This window comes from Pseudopodoces humilis, chromosome 3 (genome assembly GCF_049639895.1).
Source record: "Pseudopodoces humilis isolate 2021_Gansu_Grassland_sample_001 chromosome 3, ASM4963989v1, whole genome shotgun sequence".
NCBI lineage: Eukaryota > Metazoa > Chordata > Aves > Passeriformes > Paridae > Pseudopodoces > Pseudopodoces humilis.
In genome coordinates this window covers 111,967,123-111,979,469 of record NC_142202.1, presented here as the reverse complement: position 1 = coordinate 111,979,469, position 12,347 = coordinate 111,967,123, and the positions used below count along the sequence as shown (strand labels likewise).

Sequence of the window (12,347 nt, the reverse complement as noted above, 5' to 3'; positions counted from 1 at the left end):
GAAAGTAATATTACAGCCTTTTTGCTACCTGACAAAGCAAGAGAGCCAAAGCTCGAGAGGATTGGCCAAAGCAGGCAGTCACATGAAACTGAAATTTTCCTGTGCAGAACTGCTCCTCTGTTATTACACTGTGCCTCTGCAGGAGGAAGAGCCAGACGAGTTCCAGAAGCCAGTGTTTATTTTAATTTCTCCCCACACCCTGAAAGCCAATTTACCTACCATTAATATGCAACATATGCTTGCTCAGATGAAACCACGGTCTTCGTACGTCCCATATCCGACAAGGCACTTTATCTTGGTCTGGCTGGTTAGTGATTAACGCTCTGTATTGCACCGACCTGCTTTTCCCAGCTCCTCAGGAAGGGTTTTACCTGCCTCATGCAAAGCATAAGGTCTGCAAGCAGCATGGTTTCTGGCACATTTTTTAATGCAGCTCTTGAGAGAGAACACCCATGGCAGGCTTCGCAACCATGACTGCCCAGTGAACTCCATGTTACCAGCGCTCATCAAACCTCTCTTTGTCAAATGAAAAAGCACACAGTCAGCATAAGAATTCTTGGCCCTTAAAGCCAAATGTCCTCACAAGAAAAAAGGTTCAAAGCCAATTTGTCCTGTGCAACATGCCTTGTTTGATTATCACCCTCACACAGGTAATGTTAAAACCCCTCACCTTGGTGCGTTACACGGCTTTGGAAGATTTGGTGAGCCAAACTAGCAGCTATTTCCAGAGAGGTTCCAGTCCTTCCCTCCTGTGCCTGTTGCTCACCTTCTGCCACTACCATGCTCAGCACATCCTCTGTAAGTCATCTCACATCACTTCAACAGCAGAAAACTACCCAGCATGGAAAATGGATGTATCCAGACCCTATGGAAAGCTCCAGCAGCCCACTGAAAGGCTGGCCATGCAAACAGGTGGGGAGACCTGTGCAGAGGGAAGAGAGGAGCTGGGAGAGATCCTGTCCCAGCAGAGATTAACTGCTCCACCAGTTCATGGTGTCACATGAAACAAACCCCTAAGAAACAGCTACACTGAGCCTCTAAGCTGGGTCTGGATCCAGACAGCCTTAAGGCTGTTTATCCCAGTTACCTTGGCCAGAGGCTAGCATGGAAACTCTCCTTTCAGCTGAAGAAACAGCTTAAATCCTGTTTGAACAGCACATCACTCACTTCCTTCAAATTCTGGCTCCATTACATTCTTTGGCAAATTTCTGAATTCTTTAATGCTTCCTGTACACTGAGAAATGAATCTTACATTAGCCACTGCTGAAACTTATATCATCATCATTTCCACCTCATTAAAATTTTAATATCATTGAAGCAGGTTGCCCTTATAGTCAAATTATCTGCCTGCTCTTTTGGATATGATCACACAAGGACTCCACCCTTACTTTTACTAGTTTCAGTGTCTCCCAGGTGAGCTGGGTACTTGCTGCTCCTGAACAACAAGAAAAAATTGGGATGCACCAAGATAAGATCATAAGGATGCACATCCAAACACCCCAATTAATTTGTCCTGTAGTAAGGACTCGCTTGTCAAAGTTTGGTATTCATTTTCTTCAACTATTCAGGTGTGGTTTTTTTCTGGCAGCATGAAATTCAGAAATTAAAGATGAAATTAAAAGATGACAGAAGTGGCTCACTGTCAAACTTTGGAGATTCATCACAAATTTTGCACCTCAAACAAAATCTCGCCTATTACTATTGCTAACCTGCTTCTGCCTTCAGTCATTACCGAGCAAACACAATCAACTACTCATTTGCTTCATCAAATCAAGAAACTAATCAGCTAATTCCTCATTGAAGAATTAAAACTCAAACGTTCAACATCAAGAACCATTCATTGCAGAGAACGAAAATCTCTTTCACAGCTTCAGAGTAAGAGAGCTGTGACATCCATAATGAAAGGGTAAGACGTTATCTGAGTCACTTCTCCACATTTACATTTCACAGCTGTAGAAGTGTTAAGCAAAGCTGGGCTGAGTGCAAGAATAATAGTTAAGTGTTGTGTCCAAGCTGATCACAGAGAGTTCCTTGGATGAGTTTTTATTTTACTTGTGAAACTGGAAGGTGGGGGTTGAAGGAAGTCACTCTCCTTCCCCTTTCCCTTGATTTTTCAACTCCTCACAAGACTTTTCTAAAACTGGCATTCAGTGTAGATCATAGCTGAAACCACACTTGCGTAAATCCCACATTACTACTTTAAAAATTATTACATTTTCTCAAATGCCTTTGATAAAAGCATTGTGGGCATTGTAAAAATAATTCACTCCCCATATACGCTTTGGGCTTTTTCACAAAAATTCAGTGAATTTCAAACAGGGTGGAAAAGCCAGCAAGCAAGAGAGAGCTGGAAAAGCAAAGCCAGGAGCAGCCTAGCACTCCAAGGAACAGTGGACTGAGTGGGCACTGGCCCATTCCCACCACAGGGAAGAATTTCCAATCCCCCTGTACAGCAGTCACCATGTCAGGTGATCATCAACTCACCACAGCAGATTTTCCACAACAGAGTTAGGAAACACTGGCTAAGGTGCCACTTGAAATTGTATTAATCAGGTTTGGGGCAGAGACAAGGAGTGTGTGTGAATCCTGGAGGAAGGGCAGAGAGGTGTTTTGGAAAACGCTGGATGTTTTCACCTCTGGGAAATTTCTGTCTTTGCTTATGGATCAGGCAGGGAGCTGTTTTCATGGACTGGCTGCAACTACTGACAGCAGAGGTTGGGTAATGTTGTACCCAACTCTAGAGGCTGCCTGGGGGGGCACAACACAAACACCTGAACTGCCAAGTGGTGACACTGCAGCTTCCTCAGCCACCACCCTAAAAACCATCCCACTTCAGGTCACTGCATTTCAGACCCAAACAAAATGATCCTAAGAGATGGCTTTTGCAGGGCAGCTTGAAATAATCTTAAAATGAACAATGATACATCAAATAAGGGGGTATGCAAGGTTTTAAACTAGTGGTTGGGGGGGCATGGTGTAGTAAGAGCTTTTAGTAGTACAGCCAGGATAGATGAAAAGTCTGTTACAAATTATGCCACACTCCATATTTTCCACTTTACATTCCCTATTTTTTCACACTGTATAAGATGGCAGCAGCCTTCCAGGGCCTAAAAGTGCTACAAGAGAGCTGGAGAAGGGCTTGGGACAAGGGATGGAGGAACGGGACACAGGGAATGGCTTCCCACTGCCAGAGGGATGGGATATTGGGATGGAATTGTTCTCTGGGAGGGTGGGGAGAGCCTGGCACAGGGTGCCCAGGGAGCTGTGGCTGTCCCTGGATCCCTGGAAGTGTCCAAGGCCAGGCTGGGTGGGGCTTGGAGCAACCTGGGATGGTGGAAGGTGTCCCTGCCTAGGGCAGGGGTGGAATGGGATGAGCTTTAAGGTCCTCTGCAACCCAAACTATTTCATGATTTCTATGAATTAAGGGAAAGCACTTCCCAGTTAATCAAGAGCTTCAATTTCCATATAAACTTTTCCATTAGATGTCAATTTAAGAAATTAGTTTATGAAAGTTGACAATTTTCCAGCCCTTTCAAATACCATTTGATCCTAAACCCCACTGAAACAGAGACATGGTGCTATGAAACAGGTTGAATAATAGTCGTCTCAGATGCCTCCTGATCCCACTATCAGATTTAGGGCAGCTGTACCTTCAGTGACACCTCAGGACCCCTTGGAGATGCGCTTCAAGCTTCTACAGAGTCACTGGGAACCAGAACAACTGGCCTTGCAGAGCTTCACAAAAGCTGGCAAAGCCAACTGAAGTATAACAAATAAAATGTGAAAGGTTTAAAGTGCCTCTCCTAAGCTCATAAGCCAAAATTGGCCCCAAATACAAAAGCTAAAATAATCTCCTGTGAAGACAGACGATAGAAATTTTATATTTTAAATTGCCAGTAGATTTTCAGGAGATTAACATTCCCATGGAGGTTAGACCTGGAATGTTGTGGCCTGAGCCGTCAAGTTGCATTGGATAAGAAATTACAATTGGTTTTTCATTACCTTTCTTGGTCTGGAAAAGCATATAGCAAAACCACTGAGCAATGTTTAAATGGTGACTTAAAATATTTGTTTATCACACAAATCGACTATAAACAATGAGAGGTTGTTGTTTGGGGTTTTCTGTTGTTTTTTTTGATTGAAAAAGAAATGTGAAAGCCAGTTCAAAGACAACAAGTCCTCAAGTTTCCCCGACAATATTTGATTCCCAAGGGTGACTTTTCTCTTTGCCCTTTGCTATGTAGGAGCCAACACAAATAAAGGCAAAACTAACTGAGGAGATGAGTGAATATGAAAATAACTTCCATCTACATGATAATGCCGAGGGCTTATATGGAAAAAAAGAGCGTAAAAGGACTTTTACAGAATTGATTACAAGACACAGTGATAAATTCTGACAAAAATACAGTAATTTGACTTGTACTTCACATCTACCAACATGAAGGCATCCTTCAAGCTTCTCTTGTTATATGAACTGCTCAAATGTAAGTCATTAAATTTTCAGTTTGCAGCAATTAAAGACCATTAAATATGTAGGAGTGCATCTGGAAGGGCGAATGATGCTCTCAAAGCTTGTCCATGAGGGGAAAGTCAACTCGAACTCAAGAGCACATGGAAAAGGCAAGGTGCCCCCTCATGTTAATTCCATGTTGTCCAAATGCTAAAAAATGTGTTCTACCCTGTGCTGCTTCACTTTCTGCAAGGAAAGAGCTTCCCAAACAGCTCTAGTGAAGGAACTTCATGTATCTGGACATGGACCTTGCTCACAGCCAGGTCTGCTGCTGCCAACATCTCTGTGCTCGTGGGGACTGAGTAAATAAATCAGTGTGGGGACTCTGGTGAGCTCCAAGGAAGTTCAACACTCTGGAGTTAACAGCATGAAATTCCCGAGTTTTCTCTGCCACCAAGCACCCAAAATCCAAGGCAGAGCTATTCCAGATGTATCTGATCTTCAGGAGGAGCAGCCAACCTGAAACCAGAGCAGCAAGGGAACCTCCCCCTGCACTTGGAGCTCAGAAGGTGCAATTAGCACTAAAATTGCTTCGTGGCATCCACACTGGATGTCTGGGAGTCTCTGGCTAGGGGAGTAAGGCTGGAAGCACCTTAGGAGCTAGCTCTTAAAATACAATTGCCTCACAAGATGAAACATTAACTCTGCATCCTTTACCCATTTGGCACCTTATCTCTGCTCCTAGCCCAAACACTATTTTATGGCTTATCAACCATCACCAGGAAATATTCCAAACGCCAGGAACTCGTGCAGGACAAGGATAATGGTGAAGAAAAGCCTTGTGGTTTGCACGTTGCCATCAGGATACAAGAGGTTTTCACGCCCTCCAATACTGTAATTAACCTTATAAACCCGCTTGCACAAACTCCAGTTTACACATAAATTGTCTCTGTTGTAATCTCCATGGGAAAACAAACAGAGGAACACAGGAACAACCCCCACCTCCTCACCTCAAACCCCAAAAAACATTTCAAGTAGCTGGAAATGAAACCTCAAAGAAGTGTAGGAGGATATAAAATTACCACCTGACACAGTGATCAGAAGCTTGTACAGGCACAGAAGCAAATTCCTTCCTCACAAGCACTGGAAACAGAACCTTTATCATCAAAGCACGAGAAGATCCCTGTTTGAACACTGATCATCTGGATAAATGTTTAATAATATAAATAAATAAATATATCAATATATACCAAAAACATCAACATGAGAGATACCTGGATCCGTACTGACAGGCAATTCAGGTATTTTAACTGGAGCCGCAGGTCTTACACTACAGTTCTAGAACAGTTTAATCCAGATATTTAAACTGGAGCTGCAGATCTTACACTACAATTCTAGAACAGTTTAATCTGGCAGCATTGCCAGAATACAGGCAGGTGCTTTCCTGCCTTTCTTGCTCAAAAAGTGTTGACCCAAGTGAGATGTAGCAGTGTGGACTGGCTTAAGTGTCATCAGCCACATCCTTGAGCATAAGTCATGTTCTTTTAAAATGGAACAACTTTTATCAGTGTTATTTAACACAACACTGAACTGATTCAAAAGCACAAGGAAACACAATGACTTAATATACTTATGTACTGCCTGTTCCCAAACATCACCTCAAAACAAAGCATTCAGTCAGAAAAATCTTAATTAAAAAGCCTTCAGCTGTCATTTGCTTTGTTTCATGTAATGGCTTGAGATTTGCATTTACCTGAAATATGATGAATATCTGCTAAGAGAAGTCAAACACAACACTCATAAAAGGAAATCCATTACAACTCTTAAATAAAACAGCAAAAGAACTTCCTGATTGTTATCAACCCCCCATTTGAATAACGCAGTGCACTAGGAAATACTTTAGTGAATTACTGAGGCAAGAAAATAAAAGACCAAGAGCCTTATCTAACAAAGTAATACTGAATTATTTTATTCATAAAAGCCTGTTAATCGAGATCCCAGTTTGCAAAGTAGAAGGGATGTAAAAAGATGCCTCAGTTGCCACCCAGGAGAGCCTCCAACTTCAGACGTGGCACTGCGAACGTGTGGAGACGGCAGCATTTTTATAAAAGCAAAGCCTCCACACAGGCTTGGTAGGATTGAGGGCTAATTTGAAGATCCAAAATAAAGTAGCCTGGAAAAAAGCCCTCAAACCCAAGTACAATTAGAAATTCTTCTCCTTACTAAAAATTAGTGCTATAAACTGAATTTATGGATTACCACTCTGCGTGAGAATGAGGCAGGACCCTCAATCCAAACACCTTGAAATGTGAGTGCTATAAATAACCAATTATTTGATACACAAACCCCTTCCACATGCAGGCAAGGAACCCATTACACTTTTATGAGCTGTAAAAACTCCTAACAGTTAAGCACACCACTTTTATTAACCTAATAAACTCTCGCCTTAAGAAATTCATAACTCAAACACCAAAGACAACCACCACCACCACAAGTAAACACCGAGAATATTTCAAAGCTTAACTTTCCACAGTCTCAGCCATCTGACAGGTTTGCAATGTTAAGCCCTTCGGTGCAGAGGGAAGGAAAGAACATTACTCGTGATCCCGAAGAAAACAAATACTTGCTTCAGGTCCAGAGCCCCAGAACTCCACACAAATCCTGCTCAGAACAAAATGTGTATGAAAGAGCTTGCAGGAAAGCTGCCTCCTGCCTCAAAGCTTAATAAAAAAAAAGCAAGACCACAGAAGTCTTACAAATGGATGACTCTTCAGAAAATCAGTTGCATAAATGCTTAAATTTAACATTAAATAGGTAAGAAAAATTGTAGCCTTGTTTGTTTCTATAAATTCAAGGTGCATCAGAAGCACCATAGGGAGGTATCAGGTGTTTAGACCTGACCAAAACATCTGGACTGTGACAAATAATCTGCTGGGAAGAAAAACAATTCCAGGACATTTTGTTTGAGGGAGAAAAAGACATGGATCTTCTAGGCTAGACTTAAATGGATTTAGGCATCACTCACAAATAACAGGATGTTTAATAGCAGCAAACTGCCAAGAGTGGGGGGTTCAGACTCCCCTTCTTTCTGATGAGCATCAAGGACTGAAACTCAAATGTCCCTCAGTCCTGGATGAGCCTCCTGAGGAGTCATCCTCTCCATAACATTTTTAAGTTTATACAGAATAAAAGACAAACAGAAGCTGGACTTGTGGATCCCTTTCAACTCAGGAGAGTCTATGAAAGACAGTGACAAGATACAATCTAGATTTCCTCCAGATTCCTTTACTTCCCCCACTGCTTCCCCACAGTTCCTGGCTGGAAAAGGACATGTGGACAATCTCAGGGCTGAACAGACCTAGGATATATGTGGGAGGGAGAGGTGCATTAGTCACCCTGGGAGATTCCAAACTGCACTGACCAAGGCCCTGTGCAACCTCATCTCATCTGACACGCTCCAGAGGTCCCTTCCAACCTGAATTATTGTCTAATCCCGGGGGTGAGGAACACCAAGCAGTCAGGAGATGTCTGGGACATGGCCAAGGAAATGACCTATGTCAGGAAAGGGACATGAGCAAGAGGAAAGCCCAAATCTGTCACCGACACCAGGCACCACCTTTCAGCTCCTCTCCCAGCTCCCACCAATTCCATCTCCTCCAACCAATTCTCTGTAAGGATGAATTCTCCTCCTTTTTTTGGGAGCTGGCACCTTAAGTTTAACAAAATGCAGCTTTTGGTCAAAATACCCTCAATTTCCCTAAATCATCAGACTGTAAAGACATCAACACCATCTCTTGTTCTGGGACTCAGGAGCTCTTGTGAACTCAGTGAACATTTCCCTGCTGACATTTTACAGGTGTAGAATCACTGCATCCAATACTTTAACCCTTTCTCTTTTTTATAGGAAGGAATTAAAAAGATATTGTATGTCAGATCATGCAGCCGATAAAGGGCTTCCCCTCTCCTTCCTTTTTTTCTTCAACTGCTAAGCTGACTTCACTGGATTCATTTTCCACAAAAGGAATTATTGGCATACTCCTGTGAGAATGTGAGATAAAAAAAAAGCCACCCTACACTTTCTTGGATTTCTGCCTTCTTCACCTTCCCATTCCCTGGCTGAAGCTGCCTTTTCATATTTGCTTCCTCATCATCCAGAGCAAGTTTTTCTAATTAAGACAAGTCATAAACATTTAAACAGCTGCCCAGACCACGGTCTGATTAACATAACCCTTAGGCAAGTTTCGCTGAGGGGGAAAAAAAAGTCAACAACTCAAAAACAACAACAACAAAAAATTCCTCTTGTCAATTCTCGCTTCCTCTTCTGTATTTTCTTGCCTGTTTTTTGTCCTTGTGTCGCTGTCATCTGCTTAACAGCGTTCCGCTCAAGCACCGAGGGCTGGAGAGCAGAGGGGTGAATTAGCACAGGGCAAAATGCAGAAAAAGCAGCATTTTCCCCCAAAACCGCCAAGCAGGAAGAAGGAAGGGCTCTCCCAGCAGGAAGCGGCTGTGAAGCAGGTGCAAGAGGTGTGCACAGGGCTGTTCCCCGGGGGAGCGGGCAAGGTAAAATAAAACCATAAACCCGGGCAGCTTTAGGAAAAGGGACATCGGGAGAGGGGGGGAGGTGAGCACGGCGCGGCTGCGGCCGCAAACCCGCCTGTGCCCATCCGGGCTGTGTTTATTCCTGATAAATCATTAAGCACACACGGACACGCACCGATTCACCCGCAGCGGGGCACACCTGTCCCGACGGACACCTGTCCACAAGGACCGGCACCCCGCGCCGCTCCCGGCAAGGACAGGAGAAGGGGGTGATGAAGGAAGAAGGGGGAGTCTCACCTCGCCGGTTCATGGGGCGGACACGCACCGCCACCTTCACTTTGGAGTCCCCCATCCTACCGCTCCAGCTTTCCCGGCTCCCTCGTCCCTGCCCGGCTTCCGTCTGCCGAGGGAGAGCCGGAGCGGGGAGGAGCGCCGGGGAGGGAGGCGCCGCGCCGGGCCAATGCCGGCCGGACTACAACTCCCAGCGTGCATCGCGAAGCAACACGCCCCATCGGCTCCCGGTGTGATGCCGTGATGCACACTGGGAGATGCAGTCCTTCCCGCTGCCCTCAGCCCGGTAATGAAGCAGGCTGGCTGATTCACGGAATTAATTAGTGTGGAAAAGACCTCCGGGACCATCGAGTCCAACCTGTGATCCATCACTACCTTGTCACCAGACCAGAGCACTGAGCGCTATGTCCAGGTGTTCCTTGGACTCCTCCAGGGATGCGGACTCCAAACTTTCCTGGGCAGCCCCTTCCAATGTCTAAACCCAGAATCACAGAATTGGTCAATTGAAAGGTGACCACAGCGGCTCGTCTGGTCCTCTGCTCAAGCAGGGTCATCCCAGAACACATGGCTCAGGACTGCATCCAGACAGTCCTGGAATATCTCCAGTGAGGGAAACTCCAACTCTTTCTGGTCAAGCTGATCCAGTGCTTGGTCACTGCACAGGAAAAAAAGCTCTTCCTCGTGTTCACATGTGGAACTTCTGGGCACCAGTTTTTCTGTGAAGAAATTCTTCCTAATGACCAGCCTGGCACAACTTGAGGCTGTTTCCTCTCATCCTGTCCCTGTTCCCTGGGAGCAGAGCCTGAGCCTCCCCAGCTGTCCCCTCCTGTCAGTAGGCAGCCAGAACGTCCCCCCCAAACCTCCTTTTCTCCAGGCTGAGCCCCTTTCCCAGCTCCCTCAGCCTCTCCTGGTGCTCCAGCCCCTTCCCCAGCTCCGTTCCCTGCCCTGGACATGCTCCAGCCCCTCAATGTCCATATTGAAGTGAGGGACCCAGGCACTCAGATGGAGAGTCTTTCAGAATAGAAAGATTCTGGGGGGGTTCAGCCAAAATGGCATTTATAGAGCGGAGGGAGCTCAGGGTCACCACAGACCCTGCCATTCCAGCCGTGGGTGGCTGCGAGGGAAGCCCATCACCTCTCAGTCCCCTCATTTTTGGGAAATACTGAGGAATTTCATGTTGAGCGGACAACAGCATCGCCACTGGAACTCACACACCTCACCTTGGCATTTACTCTGTGTTCCGTGGGGCTTCTGTCTGTTAGAAATCGCTCCATAAGTCTCATCATGTTAAAGATTACAGAATCACAGAATGGTTTGGGTTGGAGGGGACATTAAAAGCTCTTGTCAGTCCAACCCCGACCCCTTCCACTATCCCAGGTTGCTTCAAGCTCCATCCATCCTGGCCTTGGACACTTCCAGGGATCCAGGGACAGCCACAGCTTCTCTGGACAACCTGTGCCTGGGCCTCACCACCCTCTCAGCCAAAAATTTCTTCCCAATATCCCATCCATCCCTGCCCTCTGGCAGTGGAAGCCATTCCCTGTGTCCTGTCCCTCCATCCCTTGTCCCCAGTCCCTCTCCAGCTCTCCTGGAGCCCCTTTAGGCCCTGGAAGGGGCTCTGAGTTCTCCCTGGATCCTCCTCTTCTCCAGGTGAGCACCCCCAGCTCTCCCAGCCTGGCTCCAGAGCAGAGGGGCTCCAGCCCTTGGAACACCTCCAAAGCCAGAGCCTCCTCTGGCTTTACTCCAACAGCTCCACGTCTTTCCTGTGCTGAGGATCCCAGAGAACCATCGTGAGCCATAACCCAATGTAAGACCATGGGTCCAGGTCCCGTCTGGCTCTGGTTTCACAGAGCAACCCCTGAGGGTCCAGCGTCACTTCACTCAGTGAAGGCAGCTCAGCTCAGCAGGAATAATCAGACACAGTCTGAACAATATCACAATTTATCCTCATTCGACCTCTCAGCTGCTCAACCACAGCCACCTATTGCAAAGAGTGAGAATGAAACTATAATGCAAAGACTCAAAAAAACCCCAAACCTCATTTAAATGGTCATGGTTGAAAACCCTTCCAGCTTAGTTCAAAATAAGGATTCTCTCAATCTTGTTTTGAAAAGGCAGATTTCAGCAAGGACGGAAAAAAAACCCCAAATTCACAGCTGTAATCCTTTGGCTTTCCAACATTGAACAAGGTTTTGTGACAGAAGTAAATAAATAACACACTTCCAACTGGGTTCCAGATAAGATTTTGGCAGGTGGCACTTTTTGCCCTGAAGAACTGCACTCAATATTTATCATTTCATGCCTGTCTGACCTGAAGAATATCTTGTTAAAGCAGAGAGAAAAACGAATATTAAGTTGGCATTTGAGTCACCCTAGGATTAATGTCCATGTTCCTAAGAGCATCCCAAGCGAGCATGAGGGCTGGGAAGACGTCTTGAAGCTACAAAAAATAAAATAAAAAAAAAAAAAAAAAAAGAAAAAAGAAATAACAGGTCAGAGCAAGCAGAGTTGTGAAAGCTTGAAGCAAAACCTGAGTTTTTGTCTGCAGCAGGGGAAAGCATCGTCTCTGCAGTCCCTGGGAGAGGGGGCGTCCCGCTCTGAGCCTGCACAGTTGGTCCTTGCACTTGTGAACTTGAGGATCCAATTACAGGATGAGACCCGGCTTTGAACTTCTTGTGGTATTTTCCAGCTGGGGCCTCGACAAAACCGCACCAAGGTTTTCTGAAACCGAGTGCTTTGGCCGTGGAGATAAATTTAATCCCCACTTTCCAGCTGAGCACCACGAGCAGCCGAGTGGAGGGTGGGTGGTTTTTACCTGGGGCTGAGACACCTGGGATTTGATTGAGGGAAATGGGGTGAAGCCCGTGGCCAGATGTGCGCACAGCTGGGGGTGGCAGGTGCCACCCAAAGCCAGCCCTTCCTCCTGCATCCCGTACCAGTCATCACTGGATTAGGTAAAAACAGCAAATCTTTTAAGGGAAGGGTCACACACCACTTTTTTATCTGTTCCAAAGAGCTGCCGGCGCGTTTTAAATGCAATCACACAGTTCTTGCAAGCTTTGTTCCA

At 45.6% G+C, this 12,347-nt stretch overlaps 1 protein-coding gene across 5 annotated transcripts in view; it reads right to left on the bottom strand.

Moving 5' to 3' along the window:
• Positions 1 to 11,856, bottom strand: part of KIF13B (kinesin family member 13B) — a 120,125-nt gene extending 108,269 nt beyond the window's left edge. For 4 of the 5 annotated variants that reach the window (XM_014257636.2, XM_088053907.1, XM_088053905.1 and 1 more), the window contains exon 1: positions 9,287 to 9,410. In XM_014257636.2, coding sequence (XP_014113111.2) covers positions 9,287 to 9,341 — 55 coding nt within the window. In that variant the 5' untranslated portion in view covers positions 9,342 to 9,410. Of the gene's footprint in view, positions 1 to 9,286; positions 9,411 to 11,810 lie in introns of those variants that run through there. The other variant, XM_088053906.1, reaches the window with a different exon arrangement.
• Positions 11,857 to 12,347: the final 491 nt, after the last annotated feature.